Here is a 27,217-nt window from a genome sequence, read left to right on the forward strand (position 1 = left end):
CCCTGCTGTCCTGGAACTGTGTAGTCCAGGCTGGCCTAGAACTAAGAAATCCAATTTCCTCTGCCTCTTGAGTACTGGGACTAAAGGGGTATACCATCAACAGCTTTTGTCTTCCAGGTTTTAAAAGCCCTGGCAGGCCAGGCCTAGTGTTTCCTCCTCTGCCCTCTGCCTGTGGGTCAGGGTATGGCATTCACCTACTTCTCCAGCACCACATCTTTCTCCATGCCATGATGATAATGGACTAACCTTCTGACACTATAAGCAAGTCCCCTATTAAATGCTTCCTTTTATAAACATTGCCTCCATCATGGGGTCTCTTTACAGCAACAGAGTGGTGACTAAGACAATGTGAATTGAAGTAGAAAATCACATTTATGATTTTATTTATTTTATGTGTGTGAATACATTGCCACTTTCTTCAGACATACCAGAGGAGGTCCTGCCAACAGTGAAGAGTCATAATCTAGGTCCATTTCCATCAAATTTAGCACCCAAAGTGAAAGCCAAATGAGGAAGTGTGGGAGGAGTAGACATCATGAGAAAACTGGAATTTAAAGGAAAAAAAGCAGCATTTAGAAGATTGGTGATCCAGAGAAAAAAACAATCAATGGAGTAAGATTATCTCCTGAGTCAACCGTTTTCCCCAAGCCCACAGATCTGGCCTCGAAGGCCTGCCTTCTTGCTCTTCTCGTCTTGCTTCATATTCTCCTTGGGGTCTCGATTTAGAAGCCCTCTCTTCCAAGGCTTCTAAGTGAAGCCAGCGGGTATCCCTCACACATGCCACCATGCACACACTATCATCCTAGCCAGATTAGCAGAATCTTTATCTGCTGGGATCTGTTTCCAAAAGACTGTCGCAGCCGGGCTTGTTGACTGTTTACTCTCCCGCAAAGAAGCAATGATGTGGAGAGGGGCTTGAGATCCTCACCTGAGTAACCAGCCATCTCCCACACACAGTTGTACATGATTCTGTCATGCACACGGACTAGGTAGGACTACAGAGGGGATAGTTAGAGGATATAGGTGGGGAAGGAGGAGGGGAAGGGGGCTCCATTCTCATAGCCATAAGGAAGCCATCATCCATACTGAGTGAAGTAAGTAGCCCTGGAGCCAGTACCACCACATGATGGAAGTGTGCCCACTGACTACCACTCACTGGCCTCGCCATCGCACCACTGGAGTGCCCGCCAGCCTCTGGAGGGGTAGGAGACGGAGGGAGCAGCAGGATGCAGGGATGGGAATGATGTTTGTGGAGCCAGCATGGAGCTGGAGGCAGGGTTCTGAGTGGCAACAGAGGCAGTAAAGCACAGAGCTCTGCTGTGGCCACTGGACAGCATAGAGGGCTCCTGAGCTCTGGTATAGGTGAGTTATGATCCAATCCAACAGGTTAAGATAAGAAAGAAATGTTTATGGAAAGTGTTTGAGATTGATAAATGCCAGTGATGAGAGTTAGAGGATGTAAAAGAATTTGGATAGTGATGATTTAGAATAAAAAGTGCTTCAGATGAAAGATGCTTATAATGTTGAGAATAGTTTTCGCTATCCTGGGTTTTTTGTTATTCCAAATGAATTTAAGAATTGCTCTTTCTAACTCTATGAAGAATTGAGTTGGAATTTTGATGGGGATTGCATCGAATCTGTAGATTGCTTTTGGCAAGATGGCCATTTTTTGCTATATTAATCCTACCAATCCAGGAGCATGGGAGATCTTTCCATCTTCTGAGATCTTCAATTTCTTTCTTCAGAGACTTGAAGTTCTTGTCATACAGATCTTTCATTTGCTTGGTTAGATTCACACCAAGGAATTTCATATTATTTGTGACTATTGTGAAGGCTGTCATTTCCCTAATTTCTTTCTCAGCCTGTTTATCCTTTGAGTAGAGGAAGGCTACTGATTTGTTTGAGTTGATTTTATATCCAGCCACTTTGCTGAAGTTGTTTATCAGGTTCAGGAGTTCTCTGGTGGAAGTTTTGGGGTCACTTCAGTATACTATCATATCATCTGCAAACAGTGATATTTTGACTTCTTCCTTTCCTATTTGTATCCCTTTTACTTCCTTTTGTTGTCTAATTGCTCTGGCTAAGACTTCGAGTACTGCATAGGGTGAGAGTGGGCAGCCTTGTCTAGTGCCTGATTTTAGTGGGATTGCTTCAAGTTTCTCTCCATTTAGTTTGATGTTGGCTACTGGCTTGCTGTATATTGCTTTTACTATATGTAGGTATGGGCCTTGAATTCCTAATCTTTCCAGGACTTTAACCCTGAAGGGGTGTCAAATTTTGTCGAATGCTTTCTCACCATCTAGTGAGATGATCATGTGGTTTTTTTTTTTTCTTTGAGTTTGTTTGTATACTGGATTACATTGATGGATTTCCATATATTGAACCATGTCTGCATTCCTGGGATGAAGCCTACTTGATCATGATGGATGATTGTTTTGATGTGTTGTTGGATTCAATTTGTGAGAATTTTATTGAGTATTTTTGCATTGATATTCATAAGGGAACTGGTCTGAAGTTCTCTTTCTTTGTTGAGTCTTTGTGTGGTTTTGGTATCAGTGTAACTGTGTGTATGGGTTCATTTCTGGGTCTTCAATTCTATTCCATTGATCTTCTTGCTTATCCCTTTACCAATACTATGCAGTTTTTAATCACTACTGCTCTATAGTACAGCTTGAGGTCAGGGATGGCGATTCCCCCAAGGTCTTCAACATTGATCATTGAAGTTCTGATAAGTTAATGAGACATTGGCAGTTTACAATTCAGTCACAAGCTTCCCTTTGGTTTTCTTCTGAATATAAACTTAAAGATGCTTCTCATCATGCTCAAAACAACTCTGTTCAATCTATATACCTAGCCCTCTAGATTGAGGAAAAAATGTTTTGTGCCTTTTGACCCAAACCTATAGCTTTTACTAGGTCATGAGTCTACTCTTGTCTAACCTAACTCTGTTTCTAAAATATGGATTTCAATACAGTGGTAAATACTAATGTTCAACCTTTTGTAAACTAAAGTTCACATAAACTTCAGGGAATCAAGAGTCCTAAGACTTGGACCTGCATGCCACAGATCAAATGGACTCTCTATAAGAACATCTGCCTTTTCTTGAAACTGGGATTTCCTCTTAGTCTTGGGATTTCTTACCTTCCCCAATTGTTAGACAATTTTAATTTCTGTTCCTAGTCTGTATTTGTCTCAGCAGATTTTCACCTGGCTGACAGACTCTAACCAGGAATCACCTGTGGAGCTGCTCAACTATGGACTTGCTGAAAGCCGATGTTAATCAGTCCAGGTCACGTGATGCTATCTTTCATCTGGATAAGCAATCATATGCTTTTGATAAACGCCCCATTGCCAAGCCTTTGACTAGCATTTCAGACTCCCTGACCCCCTTTGCAATGTCTTAATGTCATCAGGAAGTAGATACAGAAAAGAGATATGACATCCATTGTCTACTCTAAAGGCTGAAATGCTAGGTCCAAAAGAAACCCCCTGCATACACTGTGAAAACAACCCCATGTCCCTTGTCAGGTTTTGTAATGGTTTATGTGTTGCCTTAGGTATTGATGATTGAGCAAATGAATGCTTCTATGTCTGGAGATTTGTTTAATGTAACCTATGACAATTGCACTGTTAGTAATTGTATGGATCCAGATTCAATGTAATTTGCTATGGCTGTAATTTGACTAATTGTGTATCTGACATTGTACAAGGGATTTCTGTTACAGTAGTTCATCAACCTTCATTTGTTATGCTTCCAGTTAAAGATGCTTCCAAACCTTGGTATTCAGATAGAGGCTTGCAAGTGTTGGATGAAATTCAAAAATCTTTGAGTAGACCTAAGAGAATGATTGTATTGATCATTGCTGGAATTCTTGCTATAATATCTATTATAGACAGTGCTGCTATTTTTGCATTAGCTTTAGCACAAGAGGTACAAACAGCTAGTTCTGTTGATCATCTTGCTGAAAATGTAACAATGCCATGAGCATACAAGAGGATTTGGATAGATGGCCAAAACAAAAAATAAATACATTATATGATATAGTGCAGATTATGGGAGATAAGGTACAAGGAATGAAAGTCAGAAGCCATTTGGAATGTCCCACTTGATATCTAAGGATTTGTATAACTCCAAAAATGTATAATGAGAATCAGCATAACTGGACCAAAGTAAAAAGGCACCCTCAGAGTATTTGGCATAATACTAACTTTAGATTTGTTAGCCCTGCCTAAGGAGGTTGTAAGTTTAACAAATACAAAGCTTTTGTCTTTTGACAATGCTAGCATTCCAAATGATATTCTGAAAAAAATTACAGGTTGTTTTTTTTCCTTCATTGTCCTCATTTATGTCTCTCTTATTGGGCATAGCAGGACTTGGCCTTATGATCCTTTTTATGAAATGCCTGTTACCTGTTCTTTTGAGAGGACTCATTAGAGATTTTACAGATGTCAAAGCAGAGTTACATAGGTTCAAGCTCCAAAGTCTTCCCTAGCAATGATGGGTAAGATCATATTGAAAACCTTCTTAGCTGGGCAGTGGTGGCACACGCCTTTAAACCCAGCACTTGGGAGGCAGAGGCAGGTGGATTTCTGAGTTCAAGGCCAGCCTGGTCTACAGAGTGAGCTCCAAGACAGCCAGGGCTACACAGAGAAACCCTGTCTCGAAAAATTAAAAAGAAAACAAAAAAAAAAAAAAAGAAAAGAAAAAAGAAAAACAAAAACCGTCTTAATCTAAGACAGGCCATGGATATAAGATTATTCAGGTTCCAATGATGGGTTAGAGCCGAGTTTTTTGATGGCAACCTAAGACAGGCTCAATTTTCTGCTCTGTGACTGATAACATGTGCAGCTCTTAGAGATAAAAAAAAGACAGGTAAGATTCTCTCAGAGGTGTATCATCCTACGATAAGGCATGAATGTTAGGATTCATGTACCAATGATGGGTAAGGTCTACACCTCTTGAGGGGACCTGAAGACAGGCACAGTGTTTCTGAGCTAATAGCTAAGACAGCTTTGACTTATACAGATTAAAAACAAAAACAAATGGGAGACATGTAGGAGGCACAGCTGGAGTTAACTTTTGGCTGACTTCTTTCTTGCTTATGATTACTCATAAATGAGTCTGCCGACATCTGTCTTTGTTTTTAGTTAAGATGTGTGTTATATTCTGCCAAGTTCCTCCATTTACACATACATCCTTGCGAGACTGTCCAAGCCTGAAGGAAATTGGCTTAGTCAAACATAAATACTGTACCACAAACTCATGATGTAAGCATTTGTGGTCATTGTTCAACTTCTTGGAATTGATCATGCTTTCTGTTGTTTGCCTTTGAAAGACACTGAGAAAGTAAACTTGCCGGGTGGTACTGACCAGCAACCCTCCCATATCTGTCTCTTGCATCTTTTTTCTGCCTTTCTTATAATCCATTCTCACTCCCCTAGTCATGGTTTTCCCACTGACTGACTGGCTGCCTCTGGGAATATATTCATGTCAAATATTTTAAATACAGTTGAAGTCATATAGTTCTATTTATTATCATCTTTACTTTTGCTTGTTTGGTTTGGTTTGGCTTTTCAAGACAGGGTTTCATCATGTAGCATTATTTTGGAACTCGATATGTAGAGCAGGTTGGCCTTGAATTAACAGAAATCCAAGTGACTCTGCCTGTCGAATCCTAGGGCTAAAGGCCTGCACCACTCATTTAACATAAGAAGGAGTTCCAGTAAGGCTAGGCAACTTGTCCAAGATCACATAGCTTGTAGGTGATAGCTTTGGGTGTGAGGTCAAATGTCATCAGTTTTAAAGGTTGTGTCCGTGCATTCTGGTTTCCCTAAATTGTGACCATATGTTTGCTCTGTCTTTTACTTCAGCCTCAAGACAATGTTCATGCTTATGGGTTGACCTGGTGCTAATCACAAGCCTAAGAATCACAATCCAACTGACCAATCTATGGATTATAGATTATGACTAATCTATAATCCCCCAATTACAATCTCAAAAGGTGAAGATGAAAAATTTGGAAACAATGAAGGCTGTCTCAGTTAGGGTTTCTATTGCTGTGAATAGTCACCTTTAATTGGGGGTTGTCTTACAGTTCCGGGATTTAGTAAATTATTGTCATGTTGGGAAGCATGGTGGCATGCCTGCAGATATGGTACTGGAAAGATAGCTGAGAGTTCTACATCTAGATTGGCAAGGCAGCATCAAGAGAGAGTGACTCTGAGCCTGGCTTGAGCATCTGCAACCTGAAAGCCACTCCAGTGACACACTTCTTCCAACAAGGCTACAATAACTCCTAATATACCATTCCCGATGAGGCTATGAATCTATTTTCATTCAAACCACCACAAAGGCCAAAATTTGAAAACTGCAGTTCCCAAGGAAAGAGCCTCTTGTATCAGGGGGTAGAAATTTTAATTCTGGGAAGAAAGCTTGCTGTGGACTTCAATAACAACAAAAGTTTTAAAATATGTTGTTTAAGGAGCCTAGAGAGATGATTCAGCAACTAAGAGTGCTCACTGCTCCTGTAGAGGACCCAAATTTGGTTCCGATGGTTGGGTGGCTCACAGCTGCATGTAACTCCATATCTAAAGAAATTCTCATCCTTTTTGGTCTCCTTGGCTGGGAGCACACATGTGCAAGCACATGCAGACACATGCAGACACACACACACACACACACACACACACACACACAGATGATAAAATCTTTGAAATATTTATCTCTCACAGGCATTAGAGATTTTTGGGAACCACCATGTAGGCGCTGGAAAACAAACCTAGGCCCTCAGTAGAAACAATAGGCATGCTAACTGATAAGCAGTCTCTCCAGCTTCTGAATTTTTAGTAGCTTTTGGTGAACCAAAGTAATATTTGCCTGAGGAGCCAGTGAGGTTTCTGGTTTGACAATTATGTACAAGTAGAACAAGAAGATACTTACTCTGTTCAGTCGCCAGAATGATTTCTGCCCAGTCTGCAACCTATATCTGAGTATATTCTAAATGCTTCCTCCCCACCCCAAGCGTCCCAGCACCATAGCACAGAAGAGGTAAATATAATTTCAAACTATGTATGTTATCTATTTGACTACAAAAAGTTGCCTATGATATGCTCTCTTGTTTCTCAAATAATTGTACTTTAAAAATATATACTTGTATTTAAAGTCATTATTTTTTCCCAGAATTATATTTCCAGAATTTGGACCTTTCAGAATTGTAGACTTTATGGAGTTTGTTTGCCTGCATTTCAAATCTGGTATTGTAGCATCAAAGACTATCTTTTGGGGGTCGTTGACCAAGGCCCATAATTACTGTGTTATTCTGGTGGACAGCTGCTTAGCACACAGTAGATTCTCAATGCTAGTTGTTATTTTTTTTTTTTTTTTTGAGACAGGTCCTTGCTATCTAGTCTAAACTGACCTAGAACTGTTCCTGGTATTTAAAGGATTACAGCTTAGAGCTTCAAAAATAATTTTGTTGAATGGAGCTGAATATAAGTGGGTGAATTAGTTTGTAGGACCTTGTATTATGGATCTTTAAACAGAACCATTTACTAGGAGTAGGTGCTGGATAGTGTAGTATTGCTGTTGTTAAAGGAAAGTCGTGAGTAAACTGCTCATTTGTACAACACATGTAATGATTGGACCATGGGGATTTGTATAATACTTACGTGTACTCGGCGCTGGAAGTTCGTTGTAGTTGTTATCCCATCCCTTGTTCTAAACTGTTGCGTGGGACTGGAACCCGTGTCTAGATTCTAAGCGTTGCGTGGCTGTACCGCTTCAATTTAGAGTCTCCAGCACACTAACACTTTCAGAGCTCTCTTGAATCTAGGTATTAGTGTTAGCCCAATCCCGTGTAGTTGTTTGATTTTTAGTGTTTGGGAAGAACTTCAAATGTAGAGCGACGGTACTTGTGCGGCTTGTCCACTTCCATCCAGCTCTCTAAGCCCCGAGACTCCAAAAGGCCCAAGATGCGAAGCTCTGGCCTGTGGCAGCAAACGTGTTTAGTCAGCACCCTCACTGGACCAGTCAACGAAATACCTAGCACCATTTCTAATTGTTTATGTAAACTAGGACCTCTAATTCTGTATGTAATACAGAATAAAACAAGAATACACAATTGCCTCCGGTTCTGAAAAGTGTCCAAATCCAAATCCTGGAGTGGTCAAAGCAGGCTGGTGGGTTTTAAGACACCAAATTCGAGGCTGTCTTCAGAACCGGGCTTTGGCTACTACATGTACAGCGAAGCCGCTGATTGCCAAGAGGTGGAGAATCGCGTCGCTGCGGAGACCCGCGCCCCGGTAGGAGGACCCGCACCTCTGTAAATAAAGCTCTGCAGCCGAGGCGGCGCCTCTGCCCGTGGGATTGGCTGCCGGAGTCGTGACGCGGTCTGGGCGGGCCCGACCGGTTTGCGACAGTGGCCGCGGTTCCCGGACCGGAGAGCCCAGGGGGACTCGCCGCACAGCGCCGGGGTCCCGCCGGCGTCTGGGGGCCACGGCTCGGGGTCGCGGCGGGTGCGGGCGCTGCCAGGAGCCGCCGCGCGCGCGCGCGGCGCGGGACGCCGAGGTCTGGCTTGCGGGCGCAGCCGGGGCTGCGGGGAGCACGGGGACGGGACGCGGAGCGGGCGGATGCGGAGCTCTCAGCCGCCCTAGGGTGGTGTGCTGGGCCCGCTCGGTCCCGCAACTTCACTCCTTGTCGCCCCGCCGCGCGGGGGACTCGCGCCAGGCAAACTTTCTCCCCGCGGAGCCCCGGCAGAGATTGGGGGCGGCGGGCGCGGGCGGGGCGGCGGCCAAGCGCTGTTTGTTTCCTTTCACTTCCCGCGGCAGCCGCGGGGGCTGGGGCGGAGCGGCGGGGGCCGCGGGAGTGACAGTCGCCCCGTCGGGATTTCCCGCCTCCCCCCTACCCCCCCCCCCCCCCCCAGGGCCCGGACCATGCGTGCGCCGTGAGGGGCGGGCGTCCGGACTTCGCGAGCTGATGCGGACTCGCTTTTGAGCGGCTGTGGACGAGCGAAGCAACCCCAAAATGGAGGACTTTGCTACCAGGACCTACGGGACCAGCGGCCTGGATAACAGACCTCTTTTCGGGGAGACATCTGCCAAGGTGAGTGCGGGAGTGGGCCCCAGGCCAGGGTGCGAGAATCCCGCCTCCCTCCATCCCGCTGCCTCCTTGTAGCCGGCCTGGAGGGTGCTTGGGAGTGGAAAGAGCTGGTCCTGCAATCCCGGCTCCTCCTTGGGATGTTTGCTCTGCACTCTGGCGGCACCGAGAGCAGCTTGGAGTGGAGAAAAGTTCAGAAAGTTCTGGGCAGTTTGTGGGAAGCCCTTCAGGAGAGTACGGAAACCCCACGGTGGAGGGAGAGTCCTGGGAAGGTTGCACAACCGCACTTCCCAGCTGCACACTTGAGGTGTGCGTCCAGAGCTTTAGTGGTTTCAGGAGTGCACCAGGAGCCCGGGGTTGCTTCTGATGGTTGTTTAACTAGGGTTCTTAAGGGGATGATGAGGAAGTGAAGCAGTTCCATGAAGGTGGATGTTGGCCACAATCCCAGGAGGTGATCAAACAGGGTCCCAGCCATCAAATAGGCACTATGTGCGTCCTTTAAAAGTGTAACAGGTTACAAGAAGCTTGATTAGATAGAGCCTCTGGCCAGCAGTGAATGAAAGCCTTTCTCTGTACTTAGCATTAACTTTCTGAAACTTGCTGTTTCCCCACTACTTGTCTTGAGGACAATCAAGAAACTCGGTACTCAGCGTACAACTTTCTCAGAAGTCTGGGCAAGATTAATCTGTTGTTTCCTGCTCCCCTCCCACTACCCGTAAATGGCATTGGTGACCCTTGACCCCTGACCCCTGATAAAGAGCAGTAAGCCTATCAAAAGTTGCTGTGCTTAGTGTAGAGCTGGATCTCTTACCTTGTGGGAAGAGCCTGTGACACACGTGGGGCGCTTCACCTGGCAGTCATGGGTAATCCCAAATTTAGAAGCTGCCAGCCTACTATGAAGATTACTTATTATTAAATTCCACACAGATTTTGATTTATCTTGGGGTGCTTTAATAAGACATTTCAAGATGGATGTCCAGATTTTTGTGACTTCACATAATCTCAGCTCACCATGCCCGGGAGCTCAAGTTCATTAATGTTCCTCCTGTTAGTGCAGACATTACTTGGGCGTTCATTGTGGGTCTGTTGGGTCCTGGGTATTGAAGGAAAGCAGTTGGGAAGGGGAGATCTGTGCATAATGTGGAGATTCTGGTGGATATGCCCTGTGTCACACTGCATGGAGGACACGTGTTTTGGGTACAAAGATGAATCTTATTTCACTTATATGAAAAATTTGTCCCAACTGTCCACAAATCAGGTTTACTATCTCCTGAACATATCCCCTGTTCACTTTCTGAGCACTGATTGGGAGTCTGGGTGATTCAGACTTTTAACTTTTATAGGCCCTGTAATCTAACAGCACTGGGCTTCCCAGTGGGCTTGCTGACCGATGCAGACACTGAAGCAGGCTGGCTGAGGTATCTCACTGTGTTAGTTTCAGCACTTGGGAGGCTAGGGTAGGAGGGTCACTTGATCTCAGGTGTTTAAGCTGAACCTGGGGTACATAGTGCAATCTTGACCCCAAATCAAAACCAGAAGCTTTAAAAGCAAAATAACAATCCCCCAACATACCCGTAGATATTGAGAAATAATTAATGTTATGGCCAGCCAAATGCCAACCATCCGTCATCCATTTGAAACCCAAGGACATCAGTATCCAACTATGTCTGTGTTCATGACACACCTGAGTTCAAGTGTACAACGGTTATGATGCCCTGCACTACTTAGGTAGCTTCAGAACATTATAGCACTGGTCACACTAGAGAAAAGTTAAGAATAATATATAAGTTTCCTACAACTGCATCACTCAGCTTGCCGTGTGAGGTGGACAGGACCATCATATACAGAGTCCATGGAATGGAGAAAAGAAAGAGACCCGTGGTTTGATGTGGGGCAAATCATGTTTCCAAATAAACTGAGATGTCTAATCTGGAGAAGCATCTGTCTTTGTTTATAGCAACAAAGCTTTATTCGTAGGACCGAGTGGGGCAAGGAACAGGAGTGGAGTCTCAATAACGACAGGACAGATTTTAGTATAGCCATTCTGTTGGATGGAGGAACTGCTGGAGCTGGAGGAGTCTTGGGAATTCTGAGAAATCAGTCTCTCTCTCCTCGCTCTTGTGTGTGAGTGGCTCTGGCTTACGCCCTTTCCGATTCCAGGAAACCAGACACGGGAGCCACCTAAGTGAAAACTTTCCAATAGTGAACTGCCAATTAGCAGAGAACATCTAGACAGGAAAGCCCACTCTCTTATGACAAATTCTGAGCTTTCAGTGATCTCGTTTCTCTAGGACAACCAACATGGTATAGGCTGGCAGCTGTAGGTGAAATCTCTTAATTCTTAAGGCTGAGAGTACTGATGCCCAGGCAGAGAGGCATCCTGAGGGTTTGTGTTTCCCCAGCACTAGGCAACAGGCTGACTACTCAGTGTTCATTGTTTGAGAGTCCTTTCTAAGACAGATGTTTTTATTTCTGTTGTCTGGCTAAGGAAGTGAACCCCATGATATTACTTGTTCAGCCACACAGCCAGTTCTCTGGCAGCAGGATTTTGCCAGTTCTGTTTTGTGAGCTAAACAGTGGTGTGAATACTGCGTTAGTCATGCTCTCAGCACACTATAGACATTTGAATACTTGTTGCCTCTTCCCAGGAAGGCGGGCTGAGGGGTTGCCCCTGCTCAGGTAGTGAGTTTTCACTCTTGACACTGGAATCTACTCCAGAAGAAGAAACCTAAAACCTAGTGGACCTTGAGAGGCACCCAGGTGGGCAGACCTGAAAGATCTCCCGCCTTCCATACTGAATGACCACAGTGATTTCAATTACAGAAATTACAAATTGATTCTGTCTTCAGTGATAGATTTAGGAATATCTTCAGAGATAGAGCCACTAAAATAATTCTTGTTCCGCTTGAGGGATGACAGAAGGGATGGTAGTCATATTTTGTAAGATACAACCCATCAATACCTTTGAGAATGTTATCGGTCTTGGTTAGAATATCAGAATGTTATTTTCACTGTCTTCAACCATTTCTTCCCCATAAGGATGCAGTAAGATGCTGTGAGTCTGAGACCAGCCCTGGTTCCATAGTTCCAGGCCAATCTGAGATACAGCGTGAGACCCTGCTTCAAATGAAACTAAAAACCAAGACACATTCTGAAGTTCTGTTGTTTCTTTCAGGTGGAAGCCAAGCATGGCAGAGAGCAAAACAATAAGTGTCTGATATTTTTCTTCTTCTTCTTTTTTTTTTTTTTTTTTTTTTTTTTTTTTTTTTTTTTTTTTTTTTTTTTTTTTGGTTTTTGGAGACAGGGTTTCTCTGTGTAGCCCTGGCTGTCCCGGAACTCACTCTGTAGACCAGGCTGGCCTCGAACTCAGAAATCCGCCTGCCTCTGCCTCCCAAGTGCTGGGATTAAAGGCGTGCGCCACCACCGCCCGGTGTCTGATGCTTTTCTGTGGCCATCTTGTAGCTTGGTAGTTTCTAAAACAGGGCTACCCATGTGTGGACCACAAGTGCAGGGGCTATATGCTTGCCTAGCAGATGTAAGACTCCAGGTTTCATTCCCAATATTTTCTAACCCCACCCCAACCCCAACCACCTATCCAACTAAACAAAAACACCCAGAAAAGACTTGAGCTCAGTGGCGGAGCACTTGCCTAACATGGACAAGGTTCTGTGTATTTGATCCCTAGTACCAACACCCCCAGCATACATGCAGACACACTCATTCATTCATTCATTCATTCATTCTCTCTCTCTCTTTCTCTCTCTTCCTCCCTCTCTCTCCCTCCCTCTCTTTCTTTCTGCCAAGAAATTTTTGGCTTTTTATGTAATTTAGAATTTCTTTGTAGACCTAGAAAAATATTTAGACTCCTAAATCCATTGTTTGAGGATATAACTAGTTTTGTGTTGTCTTTGATGTCAGTGCATGCTTTACGCTTGGAGTCCGTTTCAGTTCACGTCAGCTACGTTTCAGGTACCAAGCACATAGGCCGATCCCGTCATTTGGACAGTGTGTTCCAAAGCTAGTGGCTTATGGTTATGACATTTTTTTTTTTTTTTTTTTTAGCTTGGTTTGAGAAATGCCTTCCCTTGCTGTGAGTGTTTCAGAAGCTTGATGTGCTGGTTTTTCTCTCTGATGCTAGCTGATGAGGGTGGGTGGGTAATACTTTTAACTACCTTGGTAGTGTTTTATACTCACTGCAGGAACATTCCAAGACATGGCTCTATAGGGCGATTTATGGTGGACCCAGGACTCTTTTCTTTGCTCCTCCACCTCCTTCCCTGCTGTAGTGTGAATTAAAGCCTGGAGATAGTCCCTCTGTCTCGTCCTTGGTTTCAGAAAAACACCTGTCTCTGCAGTAGAAGGGGGTCCAGTTGCCCAGGCTTTGGTGCCATCATTTTTTGACTTCATAATTGCTTGCTAGGTATCTTAAATAATTTCACTTGTCTAGGCTGTGTGGACCTGGGTGTGAAGAGGGGCCATGATTCTTTCAGTGGGAGAGAGCAAAGCATTTCCCCACAGCTAATGCAGACAGGCAAAGGACAGGCGCTTCACTTGGTGAGATGTAATGAGAATTGGTTTCTAGACAAATGTGTTACAGAGACGGTGATGGATCACAAAGTTGGCAGTTAATCTAAGAAGAGCAGTGGCATCTTGTTACTCATGGCAGAATGTGAGCCTGGGGAGTTGCTGCAGTGAACTCCAAAGCAAGTGGCAAGGGGAAGGCAGGCTTCCTGCGGAGGTCAGTGGGCTTTGAGGCTTTTGATACTGGTTTTAAGAGCAAGATGCTCTTCCCATGACCCTCAGTAGATAAGCAAGTGAAGAGAAGGGGCAAAACCAAGATCTTTTTCATTACTTGCAGTGTCTTAGTCCAGTTGTTTGAACTGGGAGTATTCAAATATAAGATGAGAAATGTGAGATGCTCTTTATGCGATTTTTAGCCCCTTTAAATTTTATTTATTCATTTTAGTTGCTAATTTAAAGACAAAGCTGTGGTTAAAGTCTCTGTGTCTTTGCTGCCTTCTCTAGCGTGGGCCCCGACAAGGCTGCCCTCCAAGAAGCAAAAACTTGTAGTTTCTCTTGACAGCTTAGTTTCTATAATACTGTAAAGCACAGCTCTGTCTCCCTCAAAGGAATACCGTTGTCTTCTCTCATCTAGCCTGAAAAATCAAATTCCCTTCTTGTTCCGCCAAAGTTGCGGTTCTGGACAAACAGATGCATCGACCTTTCTCTTTCTACTCTGTAATTTCTTCCTCTTGTCTCAAGATCAGTGGACTTGGGAATCCCCATGGATGGCCCTGGCCAGTCGTGGAATATTTGGAAAGCTCTGCAGAAGCCAACCAGAGAGAGTTGAGATGCAACACTCATGCCTTGATCTATGCCAGGCCCTGTCCAAGGTCACATTGATCCACTGACCTTTGGAGCTCCCCTTCCCCCCCATTCTGGGGATTGAATTCAGGACATCAGGCTGTGTGTGGCAAATGCTTTTCACTCCCTGAACTGTTTTCCTTGGCCTCGGGGCCAAGTACCTCTCCATTTTTGTGGTCTTCCTGCAGTGCTTCCTCTCCCTGCTGACCCGAATCCTGTTCAGTCAGTCAGTCTTTCTACTTTGGAACCTTACATCCCTGCTCTGTCCTTGCTTTCTTCCATCCTGGCACTGGTCTGTGTACTGAGAGGAACTTGGGTAGATGTGGCTGCTTCTAGAATGTGCTCCCTAAGCTCCTGACTCGTCCTGTGCGTGGCTTTTAAATACACTAAGGTTTAGCTGATGTGAGCGATTAAGATCGCCCCAACATGACTGTAGTGCTTGGGAGATTTTAAAACAGAAGACTGCAAAGGCTGCTGTTGAGAAACTTGGGTACACTGGCTGCCCAAACAGGAAGTGGTGTTTTAAACTCTCAGGCAATTCAATTACTGTCTGTCTTCCTGTTGAGGTATATATAGCAGAGGCCAGTATTAAGTGGGTGTATAATACAGTACTGTGTAAGAAACAAACTGAGCCTATCCCCGTGGAAGCTCTAATTCATGTTTACTGTTCCCCGGGAAGACTGGACCTTTGTCCAGGTGTCGGGATTACCTACTTCTTATGAACTGAATAATTATCTTCCTTACAGTCACGTGTAGATATGGTATCTATACCATATACCAGTCATGTATAAGATTTTCTGAGCTCAATTGACAAACTTGAATGGTCCTTATGGGAAGTAAAATGAATTAAAAATTGTTGGCTGCTTTAGAAATTGGGGCTAAGCCCCGAGGAGTCAGTTCAGCTCCCACTAAGCCCCGAGGACTCTAATTGGTCCTTAAAGGCTTCCCATTAGACAAGGCCACTATTGAATAATAACTGTCGGTACTGTGAGGACTTTTATTTCCTGATCTTTACAGCAGCCTAGCAATCTGCACACAACTGGAAAAGTACATCTTAAAAGTTAAGTGAAGAGAAGGCTTGCAAGTCGGGTCTCTCATGCCCCTGCCTCAGCGCTTGTGCAGTTTGCTGTTCTGAAGCTTGAGTGCGCGTCATTGTGTGCTTCTGTGGTTACCGACAATAGTTGTTTCTCTCCTCTTAAACATGTAGACTGTGTTTATGCTCTATTTTTACTTTAGTTTCCATAAATGGTGCTTCAGTGAACACAATCTATTTCAGGTACAGTTTTATCTGTGAGGAGAATCTGGTAGGATAAATGTACAAAAATATTCATAACCCAAAGATGCTTCAGACTGTGAATATGGTGAAATAATGGGAGATTAACAAATGTCTGGATTAAGTTGATCAAAAAGAAGGAGGGAATTTTGTATTCAGATTCATGTGTGGAGATAGAAAAATGTGTCAAGTTGTCAGGAGACCTGCATCATCATCATCATCATCATCATCATCATCATCATCATCATCATCATCATCATCATCATCATCATCATTTTGAGGCAGGGTTTCTCTACATAGCCCTGGCTGTTGTCAAACTATGTAGATCAGGCTGGCCTCAAACTCACAGATATCAGCTTGCCTCTGCCTCCTGTGTACTGAGATTAAAGGGATGTGCCACCATGCCAGCCACCTGCAGTCTTGAACATCCTCTCCTCTCTGTTCATGGTTCTGTTCAGAGTTCACTGTTCCCTCGGGAGGTCTCAGAACAGTTGTACCAATGGCCAGAGTTCACTGTTCATTAGAGTCAGCCAGTGAGGCAAGAAGTGTCATTTTTCCACTCATGTCCCTCTGGTTGTCTCTGGTGACCATATAAGGGGAAGATCACATTTAGGCCGAGCCATACAGCTCAGAAGAAACAAACCCACTGACAGGGTATAAGTTTTCTTACTTCATTAAGCAAAAGGAAGCCTCCCTTGTTTCATTTCTTCTCAGGGGTTCTTCCCCTCTCAGGGCTATCTTACCCAGTCATTTCTGGAGCTCTGTATGAACTGAAGTTTCCCTCTCTGACTGGAAGAAAAGCAAAGTCATTTCTGAAAATCTGTCTCTTAACTTACAGCGTGAAAATCCTTCAGTTCGGGAAATGGGAAGCCAGGCCATGGCTCCAGCCCTTACTGCCTCACGTAAAGCGCACAGTGGGAAGAGTCTGCCTAGTGGGCTTTGCACATTAGCATAGTACTTTGCTTCCCTTCACTAGAAGGAGTACCCAGGCCTCAGAGACATTTGTGGGCTAGGAAGCCAAGAACTGATAGATGTTATATAGTGCCCTCTCATAGTTGGAGTTCTCAAGAATATTGGCCCAGTCTTGGCCAAGAAGCGTGAGTAGAATGTTAACCGGGCATGGTGACAGTGGATCTCAGGAAGATCCCGGTGTGAATCAGTGAAGCCCACAACTACATCCCAGTAAATAAGCTAAGGTGTCTTTTCTCCTGGATCATATGTGCTGACGGGATGACAGAATGTACTTTTTCTTCTGTTACCATTGCTTTTGAGGTTCTGCCTGGCCATTCTGTTCTTAGTACATTGGTGCCCCCCGGAACAAACTGCCACTTGGTGTGTAAATTAAGGACAGAAATGAATTTTTCACTGTTTTAAGAGGTTGAGAAGTCCAAGACCAAGGTGTCAGCAGGTTTAGTAGCAGGTGGGGGCTGCTTTCAAGATGATGACTCGCTGCTGCCCCCTGGAGGGCAGTAATGCCATGTTGTCAATATAGCAGACTGTACCGACAAGAGGAGGCTTTGAGACATGCTGATCCTATGCAAGAGCTCACCCCTCACCTTTGTGTAGACTCTCTTCCCAAAGACGAGACCCTCTCTTCCTCTCTCCATAAACATTTTTTTCCCAGACGGATTTTTTTTTCCTAGCCCTGGTTGTCCTGGAACTCACCCCGTAGAGCAGGTTGGCCATGGATTCAGAGACACCAACCTCTGCCTTCTAAGTGATGGGATTAAAGGCATGTACCACTGTCTCGGTTAGGGTTTTATTGCTCTGAAGAGACCCCATGACCAAGGCAACTATTATAAAAGAAACCATTTCACTGGGGCTGGCTTACAGTTCCATAGGTTCAGTCCATTATCATATTGATGGGAAGCATGACATCATGTAGGCAGACATGGTGCTGGAGGAGTCAAGAGATTCACATCTTGATCCATATGCAGCAAGGAGGAGACTGCAGTTCCATGCTGGGCAGAGCTTGAGCATCGGAGACCTCACAGTCCTGCCCCACAGTGACACACCTCATCCAACAAGGCCACACCTCATAGTAGTGCCACGCCCATGGGCCAAGCATTCAAACACATGAGTCTATGTGGCCATACCTATTCAAACCGCCACAGCCTCCATGCCTGGCTCCAAAGAGGACACCTCCTAAGTCATCCCTAGGGATTATATCCATATTGAATTTGGAGAGGATGTCACTATATAAGGTGAAGTACAGCCTTTCAAGTTCAGCTCTGCTTCAGTGATGGCCAATGCTGCATAGACTTGTTTGCAACACCCATCTCTAGATTCTTGTATATTTCCTTGCTTTTTCTTAAAAAAGGGCTTCTCAACTTTCACACTTCAGTGATTCCTCATTGCTTCCATCTGTGCCCTGGTCACTCCTCATCTGGTGTCTTCTATTCTCAGTCAATAGAAAGAGTAAAAAGTGAAAGCTTAAACTCTTAAGTAGGAAGCTTGGTAGAAGGGGGCTCTTCTGATGTTGGAGGGTCTTGAGATCTTATGGCCAGTAGTATTCCTCATTGAGAACCAGTGACCAGTGGTGCAAATGGGGATGATAGATTGAGAACAGGAGGGACAGCAATGTCAGATCCTCTTTAGGATGGGGTGGAGACTGGGCACTCCTTTCTCGATCAGCATCCACTTTGTGGGGATGGCTACTGATACAGTGGGTTCGAGAATAGGACTGAGAACCCCGGGGGGGGGAGGGAGGGAGGGAGACAGACAGACAGACAGACAGACACACACACACACACACACACACACACACAGCCCTGCCACTTTCTGGAGATGTCAGAAGCAGTTAGCTCAAAAGACCAGTGAAACACAGTGAGGGACTAGCTGAAGCTAGAAAACCGGGATCTGTAGTAAACTTTGTTTCTTCCTTTACCACCATCTTGATAATTCTGGGCATTGTTGTTGGCAGAGGAATATGGTAAGATACAATGAAGTCACTGTGAACATTGGCAGCTCTCACGGGCTCACGGCTTGATAGGAAAAGGTGCTCTTTGGGGAGCACGAGGGCATATGCCATGGTACAAACTTAAGAAGGTACACCATTGGGCTGGGAGTCTATTATATGAAGTGGCTCAAAGTCTAAAACTAAGAGCAGCTTTGGTTTTACTCTCCCCAACATTGACATGTAGAGGAAGAGATGAGTAGCTTTAAGATATTTAGAATTATCCAGAGCTAGGCTTAGTGCCAGTCCCCAGTGGCTGTTGGGGTTTTTTTTAGACCATATGTCTCAGGGCCAGATTTCCTAAGACACTTCCTTCAGGGAGTCTTTGGTGCATTTCTGAAATTGCTAACCCCACAGTTAGTCTGCAAGGGAGGTCCGCGCAAGTCACCGGTTTGGTGTAGCAGATTGGTTATGCTTTGGTGAATGAATGTGGTCCAGTTTTGGGGACAGGAGGACAGAAGGTGAAAGACTAGGACAGGAAGGATTTGGCATAGCACCTAGTTGACATGAGGAAGTGAAGAAGTTGGTATGACTGAAAAGTGCCTTAAGCTAGCCTGGAAAACAAAATGTCCAGCCCGGCGACGGGCGAAGTCCTGGCTTGTTCAGTCTAGGATTAGCACATAGGAGATCGAGCTGTTTTGGAAAGGTTTGGAATTGCCAGGTATCTCAAAGTGTCTCTCGCCTATAAGAGATGCCTGAAGTGCAGTTCCAGGAAGCACCTGAGAGGATGTTGGGCAGGACCAAGCCATAGATAGCACTGTTCTGCAACATGCCCATCCCTCAAGCATCAAGGCCACTGATGGCTGTGTACAGGTCAGGTCTCAAGTCAGCGACGAGCTCCATCTACTGGTGAGAGGTTTTAAGAACAGTGCTGTTGGACACGTGTGGTTTAATTCCCTAAATACCAAGTGTGCAGTGCAGAAGGAGAGGCCCCTACCCCACTATTAACTGCCAGCCTTACGACAACACACAGGTAGTGCGTCTTACTTTGACGTAGTAACTGTAAAATGGGTGATCTTTGGGGGTCTTGAAGTGGGAATCTCTCTCCTGAGGGATGATATCCAGAAAGGGTTTGAAGCGGAAGAGATGTTGAGAGTAAGGATAGTCAAATTGGGAGTAGCTTCTCAACCATGCTACCTCCCAATTCACTATTTTGCAAATGTACCTATCATATCTTTAGCTTATTTTATGGACCAGTATGAGAACTGATTATGTATGAAAAACTGCATTTATATATAAATTCTCTTACCTTTTCCTACTTTTTAAGTGTTCTCGAAACTCTTATAGAGTTTCTCTTCATCTTTTTATTGTTACTTGGCTTTTAGTTTCCCACAGAACCCGCTTTGGGAGTAGGGACACCGTAAGTTGCTGTTATGGAAGATTCTGAATCTTCTGAATGGAAGATTGAACATGCTGTGAGCATTCCAAACTCTCTAGCAACAGAGTGTTTCCCAAGACTGGATGATAGCTGCTGGCCTTTGTTACCCGAGTTTCAGTCCATGTGTACTTTCTAACAGTGTGCTGGACAATGACTGGCCAGGCAAGATTGGGGACTTTTTAGGTTACAAGGTGACTAGGCCTATCTGACCCCAAGTGTAGTCTGAAGCAGATTTAGAATTGTAAATTGTTGAAACTATGATTTAGTTCATTTTGGTCCATCAAACAAAATGGGGTTAAAGGATCCACTTGGGGTCACATAGTGGCAAAGTAATCTAAGAACTAGGATAAAAATAAAACTTGGGCATGGAATAGGTAGTTTCTGGGAAAAATAACACTAGCTGTAGACAGAGAAACTTGAGTTTCAGTTTATCTTTTAAATGATGAAGTTTAAATCCAGTATTTGTCTCTCTCCATGCACTATTTAGCTCCAATTTTGAGCATATTCGTCCCTTAAATGCCCTCTCACACCTTGGCTAGTAATCCAACCACCTGTTCTTTGATTTGGAGAAGGCTAGATGAGCCTGTGGAACCCTGGAATATAATCTTCGTCCAAGACAACAGATTTCTATCCTACGCCTTGAACTATCTAAGTGGTTTGCTCAAGACTCATACCAGATCTTGTTAAAAAAAGTATTTGTGGCCGGGCGGTGGTGGCGAACGCCTTTAATCCCAGCACTTGGGAGGCAGAGGCAGGTGGATTTCTGAGTTCGAGGCTAGCCTGGTCTACAGAGTGAGTTCCAGGACAGCTAGAGCTACACAGAGAAACCCTGTCTCGAAAAACCAAAAAATAAATAAATAAATAAATAAAAATAAAAAAAAGATATTTGTGACTCAGCAGATCTAAAAACAAACAAACAAAGTTGATTTAGGTGAGGCCAATGCAGTTGGCCCACATACCACATTGTAGTAACCAGGTCTGGATACAGCATTAGAAGTAAAAAACATTCCTAATGAACTCTGGTACTCGATAGCAGGAGACCTGAGGGCCAGGCACTGGCTGGGAGGAAGGAAACACTGTTTGGCAGCTCTGCCACATCCTAAACAAACAGCTGCTCTCAGGACCAACCAAGAGAATGGCTGCATTTTAGCAGAGTAACTCAATTCAGGAAATTCTGTTGAGTGACTATCTAGAAGTCAGGCAGGGGAATATTTGTTTGGGTGTGTTTTCATTACATGACCACAACAGTTATGCTACCGTAATAGGCTAACAGGACATGCTAATAGGCTTTGTGAGGTGCCATCTGTCAATTGACGGCAGTAGTAGCTTTGAGAATATGCTGTCTAGTAAGCAGTGTGAAGCTTTTTATGGGGGAAGTAGGCGTGACAACCTTGTTTCTTTAACTTAGAATTATAGACCATAGGTACTTTGATTTTCCTGAGCCTCTTTGTCCACGTGCAGATCACACTGCAATTTCATCCATGTATCTATTTATGTATGTATGTATGTACGTACGTACACGCACATTGGAGGCCAGGGGTTGATGTTCAGTGAGTTCCTTTATCATTCTCCATCTATTTTTTGAGATAAGGTCTCCTAATTCAGCTGTGTTGCTTGGCTGCTGAGCTCTACAGACACACTTGTCTCTACACCTCACCTAACTCTACAGATGGACATTGCTCTGCCTCACTTTCACAAAACAAACAACACAAACTTCTGTGTGTATGTATGCTGTGTGTGACCAAGAGGCCAGGAGAGAGTATCAGATCCCCTGGATCGAGAGTTACAAGTGTGAACTGCTTGAGAACATGCTAGAAACCAAACTGGGGCCCAGCTCTCCAGGCCTCATGTCCAGCTTGTGTGGAAGGCACTTTAGTAAGCAGAGCCATCTCTGCGTTCCCCTTTCTCCTAGTTTTAGAAGCCATGTCTGGTCAATTGCCTCTCCATTTTGTTGATTTTTTTTTTTCTCCTCTTTACTTTTGATTTTGGTGGACAAGCTGCAGTGACATTTGCAACAGTGGTATTGACCTTGATTCTTATACACCTGTTAGTGACAGAGCTGTTAGGATACAAAGATCCCCAGTACATTTCTGAAATCTCTCGAGAGCAGATATTCTCAGGTAGTTGAAGCTTTCACAGACTTGTACAGGTTTCATCCTTATGCACTCTGATAAACACATGTACGTGGAAGGCAGCTAAGTGACTATAAATTGCTCCCAGGTCTCTTTACTAAAAAAATGGTCTTAGTATTTGGTGGGTTGTGTTGTTAAGATCTGTTGAGTTCTTAGTGAAGTTAGGGCATGTCTTTGCATAGATCAGGCACACCCCAAACTTACTGTACTCCTCACTTAGCCCACCACTTTGTTTTTCAAAAGTAGAGGACTTAAAAGTTTTAGTGTGCTGCTGTTTCTTTACCCTCTTTTCTGTTTTCTACTAAAACAATCGTCCAAGAGTGCCTGGCATCGTGTGCAGGGCCTTGGTTGGGAGACCAGCAGCCCCTGCTCCATAAATAGGAATTCATTTCAGCTTTGGCTTCTCACAAATAAGTTGTTCTTAGTGGCCTGAAGTACCGTTCCCTAATCAAGTCCTAAATCCCAACCTTGTGTATGTAATTTCCGCCATCTAGGGCTGGGGGTGTTGAGAATTCAAACCTAGGGTCCTGCACTTGCCTGGCGAGTGCTGTACTACTGAGCCACAATTCTTGCCCCCTGTTCTGTAATCTTAGAACTTACCATCCTTATTACTTTGTAACATAGTTAAGCTTGGTTTCAGAATTTGTTCTAATTTTTGTCAGGTACTTTAAAATACACTGGGCCCACATTTACCTTAACCTGTAAAACTTAGATTATCCCCACTTTAGATATTTTTATAGAATTGGCTGGATTAGGGATGAAAATCATAAGAAAACTCTTCGGTCAAATAATTGTTTATGCTACTGAAGTCTTACTAAATTGGAGAAGAAAGTACACAGGACTATATAGCCTTTGTTTCCCTCCAGCATGGCACTCTGGTCCCCCCCCTAACAACAGCATGTATTTTTAGCTAACCAGGACCACTTCCCGTGTCGCTTACATACATTCATATTTCTTAAGTCCAGGCATCATCCTCCCATTACTCCTCATTTTAGGAATAGTAAATAATCCCTAACAGCACATGCACTCCTCAGTTGGCCTCAATTCCCAGAACCATTTCCACATTCCTATTACCACAGCCTTTTTATTTGGAAGTCATCAAAGGGCCAACTCTTGGTCTCTTCATTCTCCTCGATTCCAGCTTCCGCTCTGGCAGCAGCCGAATCCAGGTCATCTGGCTTATAAACTGTTGTCTCTTTCAGGACCGAATCATCAATTTAGTTGTTGGCAGCTTAACCACCTTGTTGATTCTAGTAAGTATCTTTGTTTTGTTTTGCCAGTTTTGAGAACTTTTAGCATCAGTTCTCCCCAAACAAAAGACTTTTAAAGAGGGCACAGACATGTAGAATGTAACAGTAAAGAGTAAATCGGTCAACTGAGTTTGCCATTGTTACCTGCTTAGTAAATCTGTACAAGTGACAGCGACATTAACAAATTCCTCTTTCAGTGATCACCACTTCTCCATTTCTTTTAATGCCTTAAATGTACTCTGGCCAAGTTTTAAAAGACTTAGCTAGGATATAGTTAACTTTAAAATTCTGTATAGCACATTAGAATACATGTGATATACATTTTATATAGGTCTGTCAGACTAAAAAAAAGCTAGTTCCTAACGTCTGATAAACAAGGATTAAATCTGTCAAGAGAACAGACCTTAATGTGTTCACTGCTTCTTAATACAAGGTAGAAACAAAATAGGGATCAGACTTACCATTTCATAAAACTCAGCCAGATCGGCTTTGCCCAGATTCAGTTATTGTTTTTCTTCTAATTTTGTCAATAATTTTCCATAGCATGTTGGCAGTATTGAAAACAACTAGATATTAACAGTTTATGCCTGAGTGTGTGCCACACTGTTTTGGGGTACAGTGGAACGCATCATGAGTTTGCATGTCATCCTCGTGCTGGGACCGTCCTAACCTCCCTCTCGATCCGATTTTAGTTTACATTCTGCTGAAATGAGCAAATACCAAGATAATCAGATTAATTTTGGGAATGAGATTTATTGTTAATATTGGTTGGTTGATTGGTTGTTTTGAGACTTGTTTTGCCTTCTTTCATACTTGCTGGAAAAGTTAAAAAGAAGTGTTAACTGACCTGAACATGATTTTATGATGTAAGAAGTATTACCTTACCTTGCCCAGTCTAACCACACCTTGGAATCTCGCTCAAGGCCTTACATATTTCTCTTCATGCAGGTAACACTGATCAGTGCTTTTGTGTTCCCTCAACTACCTCCCAAACCACTGAATATATTTTTTGCTGTCTGCATCTCTTTGAGTAGTATTACTGCCTGCATACTTGTGAGTACTATACAGAACTTGAATGTTTGTAAGCGCTTACATGGTATTGCTTAGACAGACTGCTAACCCTGGGTCTACAGAATAGGGCATCTCTCCTTTAATCCCCCCAAATTTGCTTCTAATAAGTACACATGGGTCTACTTTGATTTGTGATCCTCCCAGAATATAGACAATTAACACCACATTTGTCAGGAAACAAAGAGACCCCTTTGTGTACCAAAAACAACCCCTACCCCAGAGGATGGTGGTTGGTTCTTGTCTGTTATTTAGGTTACCTGTTGGGTTTGCCTTTCTCCTTATGAAACAACCTTGGCGTGGGGGTTGCAGCTCAGTGGGAGAGATGATCTAATATGCAGGGGCCAGAGCTCCCCTCGTGCAAGGGAGCTGTATCATAGATCTCTACTTGTGTTTTAAAAGCTGAAACATTCCATTCCAGCCCTTCAATAGCAAAGAATTTTCACTTTTGAAAAAAAAAAAATATATATATATATATATAATTTACAATTTAATTGCATGGTTCAAAACCTCTACATTTTTAAAATAGCAAAAGGGTTTTTTTGGTTGTTGTTTTGTTTTTTAAAGAGATCCTTAAACCTACATAGGTTTTAAGTGGTAACACTTGTTCTACAGCCCTGAGTGACCAAGGTTGAGATAGTTACATTATGTATTTATTCTGTAAGTCCTCTTGTAAATCTCATCTGAGTAAGTTACATAAATCTTAGTGCCCCTTCTAATAACTCATACTCTTACCCAGCTTTATTAGTATACTACTTTGACATTAGAACCCAAGAAATAACGAAGACAGGAATGCATATGATCTGGGGCCACGGGCACACTTGTTAGCACTGCTTGAACCGTAACGAGTTAAACTGAAGACTGTCTCAGGACAGTAAGTTCTAATGCTCTCCACATAAAAGAAGCATTAGTTGTATTTAACACTGTCACAGTTGGTTATTACTTAAATTTTTGTTTGATTCTTCTTTTAGATCTACTGGTACCGACAAGGAGACTTAGAACCGAAGTTTAGAAATTTAATTTACTATATCTTATTTTCAATCGTCATGTTATGTATATGTGGGAACTTGTACTTCCATGATGTGGGAAGGTGAGGCTGCAGAGAGGAGATACTCACCAGGACTCTTGGAAATCTATGTGAATTTAACTGCTGCAAAACAGCATACCGAGGAATCATCTGCAGAAGTCTGGTACATGATTTTTTCATGTTAATTGTAAATCTGAATCCCCTTGTGCAAGGGGAACTGTATCATAGATCTCCGCTTTCCTTTTAAAAGCTAAAACTTTCCAGCCCTCAAATAGCAAAGAATTTTCACTTTTGAAAAAAATAAATTTTTTTTTTTTTTACAATTTAATTGCATGGCTCAAAATCTTGCATTTTAAGACAAATACTCTTTTATTTCTGTTAAACTGAATATACAATTATTGTTCCCTAGGCAACCAACTTTTGCTTATTACTATAGTTTCACATTAATAAACAGATGGTGAAAAGACAACTTTGATTGTGAAGATCTAATTACAATAATAAATAAAATAATTTATACAAGTTTCCTTTTTTTTTTTTTTTTTTTGGACTTTTCTATAAGGATCATATCATTAAAGCCCTACAGGCTAGTTTCGGGTTTACCTTAGGAATGACTCTTGATTTGTTTTCTTTTGATACAGAAGCAAACTTTGTTTTTTAAAAGTGCCTGAGGGAGAAGCTATACTGTACCCCCACCAGGTAATGCACTAAGTGACCAGCATACTCTAATACCCCTCAACTATCTTCTGGGCAATTTATATAGTAAAACGTGTAATAAAAAGTCATGGTTATCAGATACAGGCAATGTTACCTTTCCCCTCATTTAATTTCACTTCCAAGTGCTAACTGTAAACTAATGACTGGTTTCTGATGAGGGTTGATAACGCTTTGTTACCAGTGCGTTGTTACCACCTTAACCACATTCCCTTTAAAAGTTAAAAATCAAAGACCTGTAGTGAATTTTCTTGACTCTGTAATGCTTTGCTCTTTACCCTGCCTCAGTCAGCTCCCACTGCCAGCAATGGGTTAACCATCGCATCCAACTCCCATGATGTTGCATTTGGATGCTGGTCATGTCATCACTGCTAATATAAACTGGACCATGTGGCTAATATAACCTGGATTATAACCAGAGCAGCTTGAGTGAGGACAGAGCTCGGTGTCTAACTGTGGAGATGAGTATTACTGCTAATACTTAAACCAGAGTAGTTACGCTTTGGTGATGTAAGTAGCTGCAGTGACTGCAACCCCCTCTTGACACAAAACTTAACAAGTCTGGGCAATTCACACTTCCTGTCCTCCATCATAACACATTGTTATAAAATTGGACCTCAGATGATCTACTTAAAAGGAGGTAAAAGTGACAGCAGCAACAATGTGCATGGCTTAAGCACGGCAGCTACGCACAAGCCAGAGGAATGGCAAACCAAAACTCTTGGGATGGCTCCTTTCTTTGGAGACGGTGTAGTCACAATGTGGCTCCTCAATAATCTAGTGACAGTTCACCAAGTCCTCAACATCCTTTGAGTCTTCTGAAACAGGGCTGCCCAAAGATGACCCGATTATATTCGATTCTTCCTGATGGTGCTGGAGTATAGGATCTGGAATGAGTTAGGTGTAAATAAAGTTAGGATTACATGCGTGTTACTGAGTCTCCATGCAGTCCAATATTTTACCA

General features: G+C 43.3%; 3 protein-coding genes across 4 annotated transcripts in view; 1 reads left to right on the forward strand and 2 right to left on the reverse strand.

The window, feature by feature from the left end:
• LOC143434456 (uncharacterized) lies at window positions 1-8,933 on the reverse strand. Its single transcript, XM_076913178.1, has 5 exons — window positions 8,925-8,933; window positions 8,721-8,835; window positions 8,318-8,591; window positions 7,669-7,986; window positions 1-544 (listed from the first exon to the last, which is right to left on the reverse strand). Exons 1-4 carry the CDS (start codon window positions 8,931-8,933, stop codon window positions 7,872-7,874), a joined length of 513 nt encoding a protein of 170 aa, XP_076769293.1. The 3' UTR covers window positions 1-544; window positions 7,669-7,871.
• Window positions 8,419-26,011, forward strand: Tmem243 (transmembrane protein 243). Its single transcript, XM_034518905.2, has 5 exons — window positions 8,419-8,566; window positions 8,922-9,100; window positions 23,400-23,450; window positions 24,396-24,500; window positions 25,487-26,011. Exons 2-5 carry the CDS (start codon window positions 9,023-9,025, stop codon window positions 25,607-25,609), a joined length of 357 nt encoding a protein of 118 aa, XP_034374796.1. The 5' UTR covers window positions 8,419-8,566; window positions 8,922-9,022; the 3' UTR covers window positions 25,610-26,011.
• Window positions 25,888-27,217, reverse strand: part of Dmtf1 (cyclin D binding myb like transcription factor 1) — a 39,201-nt gene continuing 37,871 nt past the window's right edge. For both annotated transcript variants that reach the window (XM_034518904.2, XM_034518903.2), the window contains one exon: window positions 25,888-27,140. In XM_034518904.2, coding sequence (XP_034374795.1) covers window positions 27,031-27,140 — 110 coding nt within the window. In that variant the 3' untranslated portion in view covers window positions 25,888-27,030. The remainder of the gene's footprint in view (window positions 27,141-27,217) is intronic.

This window comes from Arvicanthis niloticus, chromosome 15, assembly GCF_011762505.2.
Source record: "Arvicanthis niloticus isolate mArvNil1 chromosome 15, mArvNil1.pat.X, whole genome shotgun sequence".
NCBI lineage: Eukaryota > Metazoa > Chordata > Mammalia > Rodentia > Muridae > Arvicanthis > Arvicanthis niloticus.